This window comes from Sminthopsis crassicaudata, chromosome 1 (genome assembly GCF_048593235.1).
Source record: "Sminthopsis crassicaudata isolate SCR6 chromosome 1, ASM4859323v1, whole genome shotgun sequence".
Classification (NCBI taxonomy): Eukaryota; Metazoa; Chordata; class Mammalia; order Dasyuromorphia; family Dasyuridae; genus Sminthopsis; species Sminthopsis crassicaudata.
The window spans coordinates 142,854,256-142,872,225 of NC_133617.1; the positions used below are offsets into that span (position 1 = coordinate 142,854,256).

At 32.7% G+C, this 17,970-nt stretch overlaps 1 protein-coding gene across 15 annotated transcripts in view; it reads left to right on the plus strand.

Moving 5' to 3' along the window:
• STK3 (serine/threonine kinase 3) overlaps positions 1 to 17,970 on the plus strand; it is a 502,315-nt gene that overhangs the window by 149,699 nt on the left and 334,646 nt on the right. For all 15 annotated transcript variants that reach the window (XM_074268483.1, XM_074268592.1, XM_074268524.1 and 12 more), the window contains 2 exons: positions 1,952 to 2,116; positions 3,309 to 3,476. In XM_074268483.1, coding sequence (XP_074124584.1) covers positions 1,952 to 2,116; positions 3,309 to 3,476 — 333 coding nt within the window. The remainder of the gene's footprint in view (positions 1 to 1,951; positions 2,117 to 3,308; positions 3,477 to 17,970) is intronic.

Consider the following 17,970-nt stretch of genomic DNA (forward strand, 5'->3'; position numbering starts at 1 on the left):
ATACTCCTTTATTTCAGACAGCCCAAGAATCTCATTCTAAATATCATCAGGCTGCTCAAGCTTTACATCTGCAATTTGGGATAACAAAAGAGGAAATTAGGAGCATAGTAAAAGGCTGTACAGCTTGCCTTCCTTTCCACGTTTTTATGACCTTTCTAGGGAAGAACCCTCATGGTTTGAGACCCAATGACATTTGGCAAATGGATGTAATCCATTATAAGTCTTTTGGTTGTCTGTCTTTTATCTATGTTGTAGTAGACACCTTTTCAGGATTTACTTTTGTAATACCAGCAGCAAAAGAGACAGCCCACATGGTCACTGAATTCCTTATACAAGCTTTTGCAATTATGAGTGTGCCACAAGCAATAAAAAGAAATAATGGACTTGCATATGATTCTAAACATTTTGCACACTTTTGTGCACAGTATAAGGTTTTACCTGGCATACATTTCAATCCTCAAGGACAGGCAATAGTAGAGAGGAGAAACAGAGACATCAAGACATTCCTCCAAAAACAAAAGAAAGGAGGAGCTACAGGTAACACTAGAGAACTTCTAAAACTATGTGTAATTATTTCAAAGGCCCTGAACAGAATTTTAGAATAGTTAAATATTATAGATCACTATTGATTCCTGAATTAAAATGGAATGGAATATAAATATTTTTCAACTATATTTGGTACTTTACAAAAATTGACTCAGCTACAAAATAAATGAACTAATACAGAAGCATACTGATCCCTTTGTATGAAACTATGTGTAGGTCATCTTTAGTCATGTACTTCTCTGGCCCCACAGCTCACCAGAAAGCTCCCTAACACTACAAAACAGTAGTCTCCTAGATACTATTTTCTGGAAGTAAGCTCACCAAGCCTCTCTATATAATTAGATGGGAAGCAGGTTAGGAAATATTTGCCATCAACTCTGAGTATCTTCTGAGAACTAGACTTTCTTGAATAGTCTTCCTATTATACAAAGGGAAAAAAAATTGGTTTGTGGAATTGCAAATAGATAAGTGTTATAAACTTTATACTCAAACTAGACTCAAACTAGAACATAAAAATCTCCAAACCAAACCTCTAAATTGTTATACTAATTACATTGCTATTTTATTAAAATATTGAAACCATGTCTTTCTCCAACATGACCCCTATTCAAAACAGGACATGAGTTTTCTTTCCCTTTCATCTCTATCTGCTCCCTAGAGTAAGATATAGTTTTCTCAATAATAGATGATGGGGAGCAGAAATTTGCATGAAATCTTCATACTTTTTTTCAGGAGCACAGGAGCACAGTAATCTGATGATCTTGATTTACTGATTAAATTTTTAAAAATAAAAACATACTGTTGTGCTTTTCCATTATGCCTTGTTGCCTACAGAAAAGGAATATGATAGACTTCAAACAGGATAAAGAAAAACATAAGCTCATTAAAAGCTATACTTAAGTTGGGAAAAGTTTCATTATGGATACCTTTTGTATATTAGATAATGAACAGGACACTTAAGAGTAATTTTATGACATGTTATTTGTTATGCTTGCTTTTTGTTGTTGTTGTTGAAGCTATTTGGGTTAAGTGACTTGTCCAGGGTCACACAGCTAGGAAGTGTTAAGTGTCTGAGGCCAGATTTGTACTCAGGTCCTCCTGACTTCAGGGCTGGTGCTCTATATATTGGATCACCTAGCTGCCCCTTCTGCTTGCTTTTAAAAAAAAAAAGCAGATTAATCATCTTTTTCATTAAAAAGTATAGAATGAGAAGGTGAAGATTAAGAGAATAGTGAGGGAAAAGCAAAGATTTGAGGATAATTTGGTTTTTTTTCTCCCATATTCTTCATGATTAAAAGAAAAATCAATATAAAGTTCTTTAATAAGAATTTTTTTTTTATTTTGGTATTGTAGTTAATATTATTTTCAACATAAAAGATTAAATCCTATTTTTATTTGTTTTCAGTTAATTGAAGATGAAATTGCAACTATTCTTAAATCCACTTTGAAAGGACTTGAATATTTGCACTTCATGAGAAAAATACATCGAGATATAAAGGCAGGAAACATTCTCCTCAATACAGAAGGGCATGCAAAATTAGCGGATTTTGGAGTAGCTGGACAATTAACAGTAAGTATAATAAGAACTTTGGAAAAATACATGTTTACACACAATATTTTGTATTGGGGCATAATATCTCTAGAAATGGTTGAAATAAGATATTTTATACTGACATGACAATAACTCATATTTCTATAACTTTTTGAGGTATGAAATTAAGTCAGTTTTTTTCATTTTACAAACTATGACTCAAAGTGATTAAATAATTAAATCTTGGTCAAGCCAATAGTAAGTATCATAGCTGAATTTTAAACCCAGCTTTCTTGACTGCCAATTCAGTCTTCTTTTTACTATATCACTTGCCCCTTGCTTCATCTGAAAGAGATAAAGTAAGTCTTAGGAAGGACATGATAATTATTTTCATATATTCAAAAGCTGCCAGTTATAGAGTTATTAGACTTAATTTTTGAAACACCATTAGGCAGTTTTACTGAAAAGTAGATCATCTGTGGAGATAATTTTCAGCTTAATTTAAAAAAGATTTTTAAAAAAAATAGTTAAAGCTCTTTCACCTAAAGTGCAATAAATTTTTTGTCATTAAAAGTGTTTTTGTGGCTATTCTAGACATGATTCATGAATTGGATAGGAGAGTAGATTAAATAACCTCAAAATTCACTAACAACTAACTATGTTACTCTCTTACTTGCTTTGTTCTTTTTTTCTTTCTTCCCCTCCACCTCCCATGTTAGGAAAGCTACATTTGGTAAATATGACATTATTATTTGTCATTCAGATGCTTAAGTTCTCCAGAAAAGAGATACATATGACTATCATTTCTATAACCTTTGTTATTGTTTTACTATAATCATTTAAGCTTATAATGTAACAGAACTTCTTTTACAACAATCACATATGTGGAGATGCCCATTTAAGATTATTATTAGAAGATACGGAAAGAACACTGGCTTCAGAGTCAGAATGTGGTTTTTGGATTTTGCTCTTACTGTTTGTTTGCCCTTGAGCAAATGACTTTACCTCTGTGGGTCTTGGTTTACTTATCTGTAAAATGAGGGCTTGGAGTAGATGACTTCAAAAGTCTCCTTTGACTCCCAATCTTATGTTCTGACATGGTTGTAAAGATCAGTATAATGAATAGTTAACTTCAGACATAAGTTATGGCATTTAAATAAATGTGCTTAGCTACATATTATTGTGCTTATGCTGTTTAAATTCTAATCATTTTTATATAATGCTCTTACAGGATACAATGGCCAAACGCAATACTGTTATTGGAACTCCATTTTGGATGGCCCCTGAAGTAATACAAGAAATTGGCTATAACTGTGTGGCAGACATCTGGTCCCTTGGTATCACATCAATAGAAATGGCTGAAGGAAAGCCACCTTATGCTGATATACATCCAATGAGGGTAAGATGATTGCTTTCTTGGTAAAATGTTAATGTTATATATTATTGTTTTGTAATATGTTTCTAAATAAGTTTCTGAGAAGAAGGAATAAATTACTCTTAATTAGAAGTCTTCATGGAGGGACAGCTACATGGCTTAGTAGATAAAGCACTGGCCCTGAAGTAAGGAGGACCTGAGTTCAAATCTGGCCTGAAATACCTAACACTTCTTAACTGTGTGACCCTGAACAAGTTGCTTAATCCCAGTTGCCTTATTGAAAAAAACAAACAAAAAACAAAAAACCCCACAAAACAAAGAGAGATCTTTTTGGAAAAAATAGAAACTACTTTAATAATAATATTTAAGGAAGTATTATTAGTGCCTTTCCTTGGCTGTGTTCCCTCACCTCTCATCTGCCCTCCAATTTTAAAGATAGTTGAGGTTAATATATGAGTTTAATGCTTTCTTGCCTAATTCTTTTATATCTCTCTTCTTCTGTGCCACATGAACTAACATACTTCCCTCCTTTTACTTTTATACATTAAAAAAATGGGGCTTATCAGAGAATGACAGACATATAATTAAATCAAAATTTTATGGATTAGTAAGGGACTTTAAAGATCTTTATGTCCAACTCTCTAAATTTTTTTTTAATAGCTGAAGAAATTAAGAGAAATATTCAATATGACATAGCTATTGAGTGACAGTTTGGGGCTGAAATCTAGGTCTCTTGACTTTTCAGCTAAATATTATTTCTTCTACATCATGTGTCTGTCATTCCTTGATAGATGAATATAAAGATGGAAAAATTAGAGTCACAAGCATTCATTTTTTAAAGCCTGAATTTCTTTCATTATGTTTGTTACTTTAGTTTCCTTTGGTTTCTTAAAATTGAAAGTGAATTATGGTAACTGCCATTGAACAGAGGACAAAAAAGTGCTGTGTATTTGGAAGTTTATTTCAAATTGTAGTATTTTGACAACTCTTGTGGAGCTTCTAGAGGAGTAGTATAGGAGTGCGTTTCTTTTTTCTTCCCTAAAATTGAAACTTGAAAGGAAAGGAAATTCTTAATGTATATAGCCTTTTTGTTTCAATAAACTTTGCAAAAACTTTTTTTCTTCTTTCCCTGTCTTTTATCTTATGTTTCTAAATTGGGATGACTGTTTTTAATCAGTATGTGGTGGTCATAGGGAAAGTGAGACTCTCAGCAGATGAATAGAAGTTGTTATGAGAAGTGGATCCAGGTCCTTGATGTTCTAATAGATACTTCGAAAGTAAGGTGACAATTTAAAATGAGGAAAAAAGAGGAGATGAAAATTCTCAGAATATGAAAAATCTTCATGAAAGATATTTTTAAAAAACCTTTCAACTTTTTTCTATTTTTTTTATTTCTGTGGCTACTGCTTATCAAAAAAATAAGAATTGCTGTCTTTATTCCATAACAAAATGGTGCATCCTCTTGTCTGATGTTAATTATAGTTTATATGTCTTGTATTTTTAAGTATGATAAATGTGAGACTAAAGCCTAAGTGTTAAAATATTTCTTTCATGTATTTGGATATCTTAATTTATATTAAGTGAATATATTTATCTTTGTGAGCTTGTTGCCCTCTAGTGGCTCTAGTTGCTTTTAAAAAAAAAGGAGAGAAAATGGAAGAAGAAAGTCTATTTGGTTGGGGCAGGTTGGGCATCAGGTAGGATGGGGTAAAAATAGCTATGGAGGAATAGAACAGAGGAGAGAAAAAAAAAAGACAGAAATGCAGAAAAGACAATAACATGACTAGAATTGACCAAACAAGAAATGGTTTTGTGATGTTAACATTTTTTCATAAGTTAGATTTCATTGGCTATAGCCAATAAAACAGCATAATACAGATCTTTCCAAGCTCGAGAGCAGATGGTTTATTGTAGTCCTTAAATCATTTTACGAGGAATTTCATTTCTATGAATTACTCAGAACTAATTAAGAAGCTTCCCCTTTCCCCATCTTGATCATATAAGGGAGACTTTTGGTAGAAAAAAGAACCTTTAGGAAACATAGCACTTTTAAAAATATGGCATAATGATGAAATTGTAGGTGCAGATTCTATCTCTTCCTTCTCCCTTTCTCAATTTAATTATACTTGAAGTCTTTCCTGAAGTCAATCCATTCTGGAAGGTATTTTCAAAAACTCAGAATTGGAATGGATTATAGAGACTATCTAGTCCAAGCTTTTTTTCTGGAATGTAGAGAAAGGAAGACTAGACTTGTGACTTCATTGGTATAAGAAATTCCCTGTTATTACTTGTAAGCAAAATCCATTTAGCAGTATATATTGGCACTTCTTCTTCATTTTATGGTCTTTGGGAATTTACTGGGGTAGTTAAGAGGCTAAGCCATTTGCCCAGGATCACACAGCTAGTATATATCAGAAATAGAGCTTAAACTCAAGTCCTCCTAATGCTAAAACCATCTTTTTCTGCTTTGCCATAATATACCTTAGGCCCAACAAATTCCTCAATAAAAATCTACAATTTGGGTACTTATTCTCCACCTGACAATAAAAAAAATCCTCAAGTTGGCATATTTCACTATTGGGTAGTTCTGATTGTTAGGAAATCTGCCTTTTTGCAGCCTTTATCCATTGCTCTAGTTTTTTTTTCTGGGGATAAGCAGAAGCTGCCAATTCAACAAATAATTATTGAGCATCAACAGTGTATAAGAATACTGTGCTAGATGCTAGAGACATAAATATAAAGACAAAATAGTGTCTGCCCTCAAAGAGCTTCTGCTTTATTTGGGAAATATAACATAAATACAAGAAAATTTGAAGAAAAAGAGAGCATTAATAATGTAGTAGTAGGAAAGACTTTGATTAGTAGATGGTGCCTGAACTCCCTTGACATTCGGGACCTTCTAAGAGTTAGAAGAGAGGAGAGAATGCTTTCTAGACACTTGGAACTTCCTATTGAAAGGCATGGAGGCAATAATACTAATAAGGATAACAACCTCCATTTCTATAACACATAAAGTTTGCAAAGCCCTTTGAATATGTTCATAATAGCTAATATTTATATAGGATTTTAAGATTTGCAAAGTGTTTTATCCCATTAATTCTCACAGCAAACCTGCGAGAGAAGCTCACCTCTTCCTTGTTTTACAAGTGATGAACTGAAGTTGAGAGAATTTAAGTGACTTGGCTAAGGATACACAACTAGGAATTATGTAAGGTGGGAGTTAAATTTGGATCATCCTGCCTCCGAGTCCAATATTTTTACCCACGGTACCATTTCAGTGCTCTTTCCACTAGGACAAGCTGCCTCATATGGTAGCTAGCCTGTCAAATATGGGAGATGAGCAATAGGTCAGTTTGGCTAGAATGTAGAATGAATGAAGGGAAGAGTAATATGAGGTAAATCTGGAAAGATAGTTATGGAAATAAATCTGAAACGGTTGGCTGTAGGCCTAATATTAGATGTTTGGCTGAGGAGTTCCTATTTAATTCTAGAGGGGTTGCTGGGCACTAAAGATCTTTGAGCAAGGTAATGATATAGTCAGACTTGTATTTTAATTTGGCAGCTGTGTGAAAGATAGGAGATGAGAGAGTCAAAACGAGACTAATAAGGAGTTTATTATAATCATTTATATAAAAGATGATGTGCATCTCAGAGGTGCTGGTTGCTGTGTAAGTGAAAAGGAACTGGATGAATGAAAGATTTTTGTGGAGGGAAGATCAATAAGCTTTGGATGAGAATGTAGTGACAGACAAGGAGAAGCAGGGATTACCAAGGATGAAAATTTCATGAATGAAAAGATGCTTGTGCCTGAGCAGAACAGGGAAGCTTGGAGAAAGAGTAGGTTTAGTAGAGTAATATGAAATTGGAAGCTGGAAATAGAAGTTGGTATACTTCATTTTGGATAGGAATTTGAGAATAGAATAGTTAAAAATTATATTTAGTTATTATAACATTGTCAGAAGGTGGCTTTTGGACAGATCACTTATGAGGGGAAAGAGACCTTTATTCTGAGAGAGATGATTTTTCAGTTTCAGAGTGAGTGTTGGCACAGAACTGACTTGGATGAGAATTGGAGGGGCGAGCCCTTTAGCTACACTTTCCTTCACTATATACAGCAAGACCTTTGGTCTTTCTATTTTTTTTTTTTTTTTTTTTTAATTTATTTCCATTTGTAAATGTTATTACAATTGAGTGATTTATTAATCTTTTTTTTTATTATATATATATATATTTTATAATATTATCCCTTGTATTCATTTTTCCAAATTACCCCCCCTTCCTCTATTCCCTCCCCCCGACGACAGGCAATACCATACATTTTACATGTGTTACAATATAGTCTAAGTACAATACATGTGTGTGAGTATCATTTTCTTGTTGCACAATAAACATTAGAATCCGAAGGTACATGCAACCTGGGCAGACAGATATTAGTGCTAACAATTTACATTCCCCTCCCAGTGTTTCTTCTCTGGGTGTATCTACCTCTGTCCATCATTGATCAACTGGAAGTGAGTTGGATCTTCTTTATGTTGAAGATTTCCACTTCCATCAGAATACATCCTCATACAGTATTGTTGTTGAAGTATACAGTGATCTTCTGGTTCTGCTCATTTCACTCAGCATCAGTTGATTTAAGTCTCTCCAACCCTCTCTGTATTCCTCCTGCTGGTCATTTCTTACCGAGCAATAATATTCCATAACTTTCATATACCACAATTTACCCAACCATTCTCCAATTGATGGGCATCCATTCATCTTCCAGTTTCTAGCTACAACAAAAAGAGCTGCCACAAACATTTTGGCACATATATGTCTCTTTCCGCTCTTTAGTATTTCTTTGGGATATAATCCCAGTAGTAGCGCTGCTGGGTCAAAGGGTATGCACAGTTTGATAACTTTTTGGGCATAATTCCAGATTGCTCTCCAGAATGGCTGGATTCTTTCACAACTCCACCAGCAATGTATTAGTGTCCCAATTTCCCCACATCCCCTCCAACATTTGTCATTATTTGTTCCTGTCATCTTAGCCAATCTGACAGGTGTGTAGTGGTATCTCAGAGTGGTCTTAATTTGCATTTCTCTGATCAGTAGTGATTTGGAACACTCTTTCCTGTGAGTGGATATAGTTTCAATTTCTTCCTCTGAGAATTGTCTGTTCATATCCTTTGACCATTTATCAATTGGAGAATGGTTCGGTTTCTTATAAATTATGGTCAGTTCTCTATATATTTTGGAAATGAGACCTTTGTCAGAACCTTTGTTTTTAAAAATATTTTCCCAATTTGTTACTTCCCTTCTAATCTTGTTTGCATTAGTATTATTTGTACAGAAACTTTTTAGTTTGATGTAATCAAAATCTTCTATTTTGTGATCAATAATGATCTCTAGTTCTCCTCTGGTCATAAATTCCTTCCTCCTCCACAAGTCTGAGAGGTAGATTATCCTCTGTTCCTCTAATCTATTTATTATCTCCCTCTTTATGCCTAAATCATGGACCCATTTTGATCTTATCTTGGTATATGGTGTTAAGTGTGGATCCATATCTAATTTCTGCCATACTAATTTCCAGTTTTCCCAACAGTTTTTTCCGAATAATGAATTTTTATCCCTAATGTTGGAATCTTTGGGTTTGTCAAAGATTAGATTGCTATAGATGTACCCTTTTTTGTCCTTTGTATCTAATCTGTTCCACTGATCTACCGGTCTATTTCGTAGCCAATACCAAATGGTTTTGGTGACTGCTGCTATATAATATAGCTTTAGATCAGGTACACTTAGTTGGTCTTTCTATTTTGACCATCAGACAGAACTAAGGATCCATCATCTCTCCTGGTGTCATGTGTGTGCCACCTTCTGTATTTTTCCCCTCCCCTCTTCATATTTTCTTTAGGAATTGATAATCAAATTAATTTATCATTGCTACTCTAAAAGGTATGTGGCTTGTGATTCACTAGCTCTACTCAGAATACCTGGATGTTATTTTGAATCTGGCTGTCTAAGCAGAAGACTTTCCTCTGGCTGCCACTCTTCCTTCATTCTTAACTATCCATGTCAACTCTTTCCCTTCTTTCTGTACTTTCTCATTATATCATACCTTTTCTTGTATTATGATCTCTTTAAGCCCTATTCTACTGTTAACAAATTGCCTTTTGTAAAAGACTTGAATCTTTCTTTTGGAAAGAATTGTCTATATAAGCTATATTTAATTTTATCTTTACATGTTTTCCCCAATTAGAATGTAGCTTCTTTGAGAAATAGGAGCTATTTCATTTATGTCTTTATAGCCCCTTCATCTAGCACAGTGCTTGACACATAATAGATACTTAATAAATGTTTATTGAACTGCGGCCTGCCCCAACCTACCTTCCCTGTAATGAATAACTGCACGTTTTAATTTTTATTATTTTATTTTGGAGGGTTTTTAAAAGTATCCAGAATCTTTCCATCTAATTCAACAAGTCTTTGACTGCATTATACGTTCAATATTCTAAAATTTTATACTTAATTAAATGTGTATAATTTCATATTGTATACTTTGTATATTTTGAACTTTTCTGTGTGTACATTGTTTCCTCTGAAATAGAATGATAATTCCCTTTAGGGCAGAGATTTTTTTTTTTTTTTTTTTTTTTTTTACACCTTTGTGCCTTTAGTATTTAGCATAGTATCTAGTACATAATAAAATAATCAGCAAATGATTGTTGAATGAATTTGCTAAAGATAATGGAAACTAAGAACATCGATAAGGACATAATAGGGTTTTTTTGTTTGTTTGTTTGTTTGTTTTTTAGCTTTTATTCTAAGTTTAGCTTTTGAGATTAATTGTAACCTTGGAAGAGTAGTTTCAGGTGGAAGGAGTGAGAAGGAACATTGTAAGAGTTTGAGAACTTAGTAGGGCATGAAAAAATTGGAGGCAGTGAGTTTAAATAAGTGTTAGGATTCTTCCAAGGTGCTAAGTCATTGGAATGGATATAATTATCTAATTTAGAATTTAGCATGGTTCAATATGATTTATCTGATCTACAAGGAGATGTTATGGGCCAGAAATTGAGATAAGGGAATGTACTTCATACTTTTAAAGGAGTTCATACCTTTAAAGGAGTTCACTCATTGGTTCACACATTAGAATTCATACCTTTAGAGAACATATATAAGGAGGAAAGGAAAAGCCTGCTCATGAACTGTGGGAGATTCACAACTAGGATTGACTTCCAGGAGACTTCACAAGCCCACAGAAACCCACAGTCTCACTCTGGGAGGCGGAGTCAAGATTCATTCCCACTTCCACCTTTGTGCTGGCTGGAGACATTGTGAAGATGAGAGGCTGAACCTGGCAGAGACAAAGGACTAGCAGCAAGAGCTCTCGGGAACCAAGGAGAGAGGAAGGCCTCCAAAAACTAGCCGAGCCCCAAGTGAAAGAGATAAGATTTTGGAAGAGACAATAAAGAATTTGGACTTTAACTCCTGGCTGCATTTGGGATTATTGAATTGAACTGAAACCTAAGGCTGCTTCCAGAAGCTCCTCAAGAAATCTTCTCACAGAGAATGATGACAATTTAGAGAAGAGAACATTACAAATGAGTCTTTCTAGGAGGCTGGCTATGAAAGAGAGAAGAGATAGAGATTGATTACTTGAGCCAAGATGCCTATGGCAAACCCTTAGTTACTTGAAATCAGTCAATAGATATCAATCAACAAGCATTTATGAAGTGCCAGGGACTATGCAGTTTGCTGGGGTGGGAGAGAAAGCAAAAATATAGTTGCTATTCTCAAGGAGTTCCTAGTCTAACAAAGCACAAAAAATATGCAAATAGCTTTGTACAAATAATAATTTCAGAAGGAAATGATAGGGCCTTTGTTACACATTGTTATGTTATACATTCATGTGTTAGTATCTTAAGTTCATTTTTTAGGCGTATATGACATTATTTCTAATGTCTTCCCCATCCCAGTATTCTTCCTCTGAATTTGCTCCATTTTGTCATTCTCTTCCTAAAACATATGGAGCCCACAACTGAACAGAATTTTGCGTGTGTCTGTCATTCATGGCTATTTTCTTAACTTTTTTCTAAACTTTAATATTTTGGTCATTCTTATAAGATCATGCCATTCTTTTATATTTTTCCTTAGTTATTTTTCTGCATTTTTAATTTTCATATTTGTACTTAAAATCTGAGTTAATTTTTTTTGTAATTTCCTGTGGAACTATATCTACATACTAATTTTTCTTTCTCATTAGAATGACTTATATTTTTGTCTTCAGAATATTATCTTCAGAAATATTTTGTCTCTCTTGGGCCAAGTTCCTATCTAGATTTTAAAACTTTAAAAAAAATCTAGATCTAAAAACTTTGAAATTTGCTGTCCCCAAATCTAGATTGTGCATTTCTTCTCCTTGCTCATGGATATAGGGGTTTCATTCTATTTCAGTAAATACTTTCTGCCTGCTTAACCTTCGAAAAATAAAATTTACTCTAATGGGCTAACCTTTGAAAAGCAACAGTCATGTCTTTACTACAATAGTTATCATTGTTTATAGGGTGAATTATTCTGACAATTATTTTCTCAAATATAGAAAGCAATATCAGTTTGCTTGAAGATGTTTTAGTTCAAGGGAATCTATTGCTAGACTGGCATTATACATAAGATACCACAAACTAAATTACTATTTATAAGCTGTCTAAAAATTGTGTAATTCTTAGTAGCTTTTTATTTCTTTTCATCCCAATCTGCCACTTTTCTAGAAGAGAAGACTGTACAAAAATGAGGGTTGTTTTGGATTTTCTTTCTTTTTTTTTTTCTAGGGGTTTCTGTAGCCCAAGAATTCATCATTAAGTGCCCCCTCCCCTTTGGTAGACTTTTTTTTGGGGGGGAAACATATCTGTTGCCTTTTCCAGCAGGGAACTGCCAGAGCTTTTGTTTTGCTGGCATAGTCTTTTGGGAACTCAGGATAACCTTCTTGTTATGTTATAGCATCAGAATTGGATTTGTGGGGGAGGGGAAGTTTCTAATTAAGTTTAGTTAAACAAGATGTTAATTTTGATAAATGGGAAGACTTTTACATTAATATCTATTTCCTTTAGAAAAATCTCCTATATGCAATATTGTCATTGTAAATAACAATGAAAAACTTGTTAGAAGATGGGATAAGGAAGTAAAAGTATTTCATGATTACTAAAATGAATGGCACCATTGTATAAGTTCATAGAGATGGTCAGTTTTAAAATCTTAAAAATAATTGTTTAAAAACTTTCAAAAAAAGTAATATTCCATTCAAATAACATACCATTACCATCACATGCTTTAAATTTTATTTATTTTTTTATTTGAAGAGATTAGTTTTGAAAATCCTTCCTTCAGAAATACATTGTAAAATTTCAGAAGAGCATGAGCCTATCTATTTTATATAAACATACAACTAACAACAAGGAAACTGCTATTTTAATAGAGTGATGGGAAAGATACTTTGTGTTGGTATGAGTAGCTATATCCAAAAGTGTTTTCATGTGCCAGATCCTCCCAATATTTCTCCATGTTGGCCAGGTAAATATTTTTGTTTTATGAATGAATAAAATGTGACTATAAAAGTACTGAGAAATAGATAAGAGCCATAGTAATAAAAGGAATTTTATCCAAAAATCCCATGATTAACAGCATTTAGAGCCACCGGGTTTTTTTGTACTCAACCTCAAGGCTTCTGTGAAATCTGACAGATTTACTGTGGAATTTTCAAGAAAATTAGCTTGTGTGGAAATTTTGATAAACTATTACATATTTTTGTTTCCTATATTTATATATTATTTCTCCCAAATTATGATACTGACAAAGGCTTAGTTACTTTCTGAAGAAAGTTTAAAAGGAAGAAGTTTGCTAGCAATATGTATTGGGTAATCTTAAATAATTTGATATAAAGTTTGTACTTTTAAGGGCCACCGAAGATAGAGTAGAATGAATTATTTAAAGATAGATTGCAGGGAAACCTGTTGATTGGAAAGGGACAGTTGATGTATTACAAACAGATTGAATATAATTTTTTATCCTTTTTTTCCTTTTGATATGAGAAAAGCAAGGATTTTAATCAACATGTGTGAAATGGAAAGAAGATAATTGTTTCATTTTAAATGATTGTCAGTGTATAGATGTGATCTTTACGCTGGAAGAAACATTCACATCAGTAAGATCACAATCCAGTGGAGTGCTTCAGTATTTTGATACCATAGTTGAAACTATCACTAACAAGATTAAGTTTGGGTTCTCTCTAGGGCTCCTGCTGGTTGTTCTACAAGTTTGGGATGCACTTCATTACTTTGTCTCTTTTTTTGACTGTCAGAAATTTGAATCTTGAGTCTAGGCCTTGTGAAAGTATACTTATATTTCTAATGCTGCCTATATTTTGATGCTTACACTTTGCATTATTTTTGGAAATTTTTCATCTTTTCTCCTTGCCTTTTCTAAAGACACAATCTCATGCTCTTAGTATTAAATTCTGGCAGTTCTTGGTTTCTTGATTGAAAGAAGTAACAGAAGGGGACAATGGGTTGTTACTACTAATGATGATTTTTCATTTTAAAATAAATGGTGAAATTTGGCAATCTTGATTTTTAGTGAATTTGAGTGAAATGAACTTGATAAAAAATTAAAAGTAATTCAGTGTTAATAGCCTATAGTGTTTAGGTAATGAATATAATTGTGACCTGTAACATCTATCATTGCTTACAACTCTGTCTTTTACCCTCCTAGTTAGCATAATGTTTGCTTAAATAGAGGCACATAATTTTTTCTGTATTGCCTTAGAGTTTATTCTCTAATGTAGTGGTCAGAAAGAAAATCAGCAAGCATCCTTAATTTTTACCTCTGAGTAGTAGCTTCAGTCTATTTGTTAGTGGATATGCAGATGTAATTTACAATTTCTGTTGAGATTTTTGACTTAAAACAATACAGGGATTAACTATTGATAATAATGATACCAAAATTAGAAATATAAATAAAATATGTAATTTATTTCAGAAGAAAACTTTTTTGTAGATAGCACCTGTGATTTCAGGTACTAAAACATTAAAAGATCTTAACATTTTTTGAGAAAGATACTATCTTTGGATTTTAAAAATTAATACTGGGCATAAATATTAAAAAAAAATGAAAATAGACAAGACATACCAAGTTTTTTCCTTCCCTGAAAAACAGTTCAATTTGTCCAGCTGTTTTGAAAGACCATATTGATTAGAGATTAATTACCTTTGATTGTGTTGACTTAGTTTTCTATATAGTTTTTTTTAAACATCAATGGAATCATCTTCATTACATCTGGGATCATTTAAATAGCATAATTATGTATAGTTGTACTAGGTAATTAAAGGTAAGGGATAAATTATCAGAAATGACTTTATAAGCATTGCAGTAACTGCTTATAAACCAAAGGTCACAGTTTTAATTTGAAGGCTTGTGAATCTTTTTAATTCTTGTAATCAAATGAATGATATCAAAGGAAAAAGTAATTTAACATAACAATTCTGGATTACACTGAACATATGTTCTTGTTATTAAGTTGCGTTATGGTCTTTAAGGGCTTCTATGTAGTTAGTAAATTTTTGTACATTTGATACCTACAGTTTTTCTTAATTTTTATTAGTGAGTTGTTACAGTGGTTAACAAGAAATACACAGATTTAAGTTGCAATAGTTTTCCCAGTGTTATATGATCTAACTTCACAAGGTTCTTGGACATATGTAGATGCTTTTCTATTTTGTTTTAGTTATGACATACAATTGATATAGGCAAGCATGAAAGCTTGGGCAAATTTTCATTGCTTTTTCTGGATCTTGCTCAGGTTCTGTGGTATTTATGTAAAGCACAATTTTGTTACTTGGGAATGCATGTTGAAATTATCATGTGCACTGTTTTGCTGTAGGCCGGTTGGCACTGCCACAAAGGTAATAAGCTGCCAGTAGGCCATTTCCTTGTCGGCTGCATTTACAATTTAATAGAAATATTACATGACTTTTTAAACAAGTGTTTTGGCAGAGAGGAAATGGCAGATTCCATACAAACAAGCATAGCTTCCTGTCCTTTACCGCACTCCAGCTACTCACAAGATTGTGCTCAGTTTCAGTTTCAGGAGGTTAAGAGGGTGGAATGGAAAAGACAGGTTGCAACATGAATGGCATCAACATTTCATATAAAATACTTAGTTCTTAACCACTAGGTTTTTAGTCCTATGTAACTGTAGTGAATGATATTTCACCTACTTCTGTAGTGGGTGGACTTGATTTGATACAACAAATGTATCATTTCAGTAAAGTCTGCTTTTGCTTAATTGAAAACGGCCATGCCCACCAGCTAAACCCAACTAGGCTTGTGGTATTGTTTTATGTAGGAATATGATATTCAGAGTTATCGTACCTTTTTGTCTTTCCTGCCATTTGATTAAGACATCTTATTTGAGCAAGATCATTTTTTCCTCCAAAGAGGATTGTCTACCCATTTTCAGTTGAGATATTGTGTTTACAAAATGAACCACTTTTAGGTTACAGAATACGTGGGAAAGAAATTTGATAAGTTTTATTAGCAGTAACACAAAGCATTCAAGATATCTATTGTATTATTATAGCCAAACTGTTTGAGAAATGGAATATGACATACTAAATTTGAACTATTACTTCAGTTCTCTTTAAGGTACTTTTCTAGTCTTCTTTGAAAATAACTCTTGTTTTAATTAATCTTCTGTAGTCCTAAAGCTTTCTTTAATTGTCCCTCTTCCAATATTGACTTATTTTAGGAACTTTGGGTATTATCTACAGAAAACTTTGGAGCAATAATTAAATGTACTTGTTAGCCTATATATTTTTTCAGTTTATATTCAACAGAGTATGTATGTGAAGTTGCTCTTTACCAAGGAAAGAGCATATTTCATAGTTAGATCTTTCTTTTTTTTCTTTTATCTCTGGTGTCCTAGCTCACTTAAGTAGAATCTACACTAAGTTATCCTCTTGTGATGTGGCAGGAACCAGCATGTGATGTGTTCTTGCAGCTAACACAGCAGTGACTTTTGTTATTTTCCATGTTGTAGTTTGTTGGTAATGGACATATGGACATCATATGTTGCAAAAAATATTGTATGAAGCCAATTTGAACTCTTTCCATTTGCCTCAAGTCCAATCATGATATTTGTTTTTTCATGGCACTTACCCAGATTATCCATACCTTCTGTTCTACTTGTGTCACTGCCACCATTGTCAGCACTAGTTGTCCTTTTTTTACAGTATCTTGTAATTGCTTTTTTTTCTTCTTATGGGTATTTAAAGATACATGCTATATATGTAAATTGATTGATGTTTATAAAGTGCTGTGAGATTTTTAGATAGCAGGCACTCATGTACATAGTAGTATTTTATGTCTTTAGTAAGTTTTTGTTTGTTATACATGCAAAGTTATTCCATTTTGCTAACTGAAGGTAAGAATTCATGTGGAAATTACTTTTGTCATTAGTAGAGTAGCAACTATAGTTTTGGGCATTATTATCTGGGGGAGGTCATTTTTTGGCACGATTGGTCAAAGTTTTCACTACAAATTGAGAGCATGGCTAAAATTAGTTTCTTTTTTCATATTATTTTACTTCATGTATTGTATATCCCTTACATAAGTTATATATTAGTAACTTGGTTTCTTTTCTCAAAAAATCAGATTAGCTGTCATTTTATTAGTTTAAAAACTCCTATTTTTATTTGTTAGTTTCAGTTTGTTGTGTTTCTCCCCCCCCCCCCAAGGGGTTGGTCTTTCAGTTTTTTTAATCTCTTCTTTGATTTTTAGAATTTCTTTTTGTGTTTAGTTTTAATTTTTAAGAGTTTTATGCCTATTTTGGCGATTTATTCTTTCTTTTGTTGAAGACTTTTTTAGTTTGCTTTGGCTTTTGGGTGTACATCAAAAATTTTCACATGTCTTTTTTTTTTTTTTGGATGAAATTATCCATTGTTTCTATGATTTGTTCATCAAATTACTAATTTCATGGGATCAACTTATTTAAAATCCATTGAAGTTTGAATGCTTTCCATAAAATCTCTTTATTTCCTTATATTATTATATGATTAATAAATATTTACTTTTCTGAATTATGGCATTTTAATGTGCTGGCATAGGATTAGTTTTTGCAAATATGCCTATACAAAGATAAATACATTATATTTTACATTCTGTTTCTATTAACTAATTACCAGAGATTTGTTTTAGCTAACTTTTCTAAATTTTATTCAGATACCTAACCTTGATAAACTTCTTTCTCTTTTTTTATTAGATTTTTCTAGATCTGAAAGAGGTACATTGAAATTCTTAGTTATTACAGTTTATCTTTTTTAAGCAATAATTTTTTTTTATTGTTGCCTTCTTTAAGGACATGATTGCTTTACTTTTTTTTTTAAAGTTCATTTGAATGATAATGTATTTTCTTTTAGCCACTCATTTTAACTTTGTGAGGTTTTTATGTTTCACATGTGTTTCTAAGCAAACATATTATTGAGTTCTA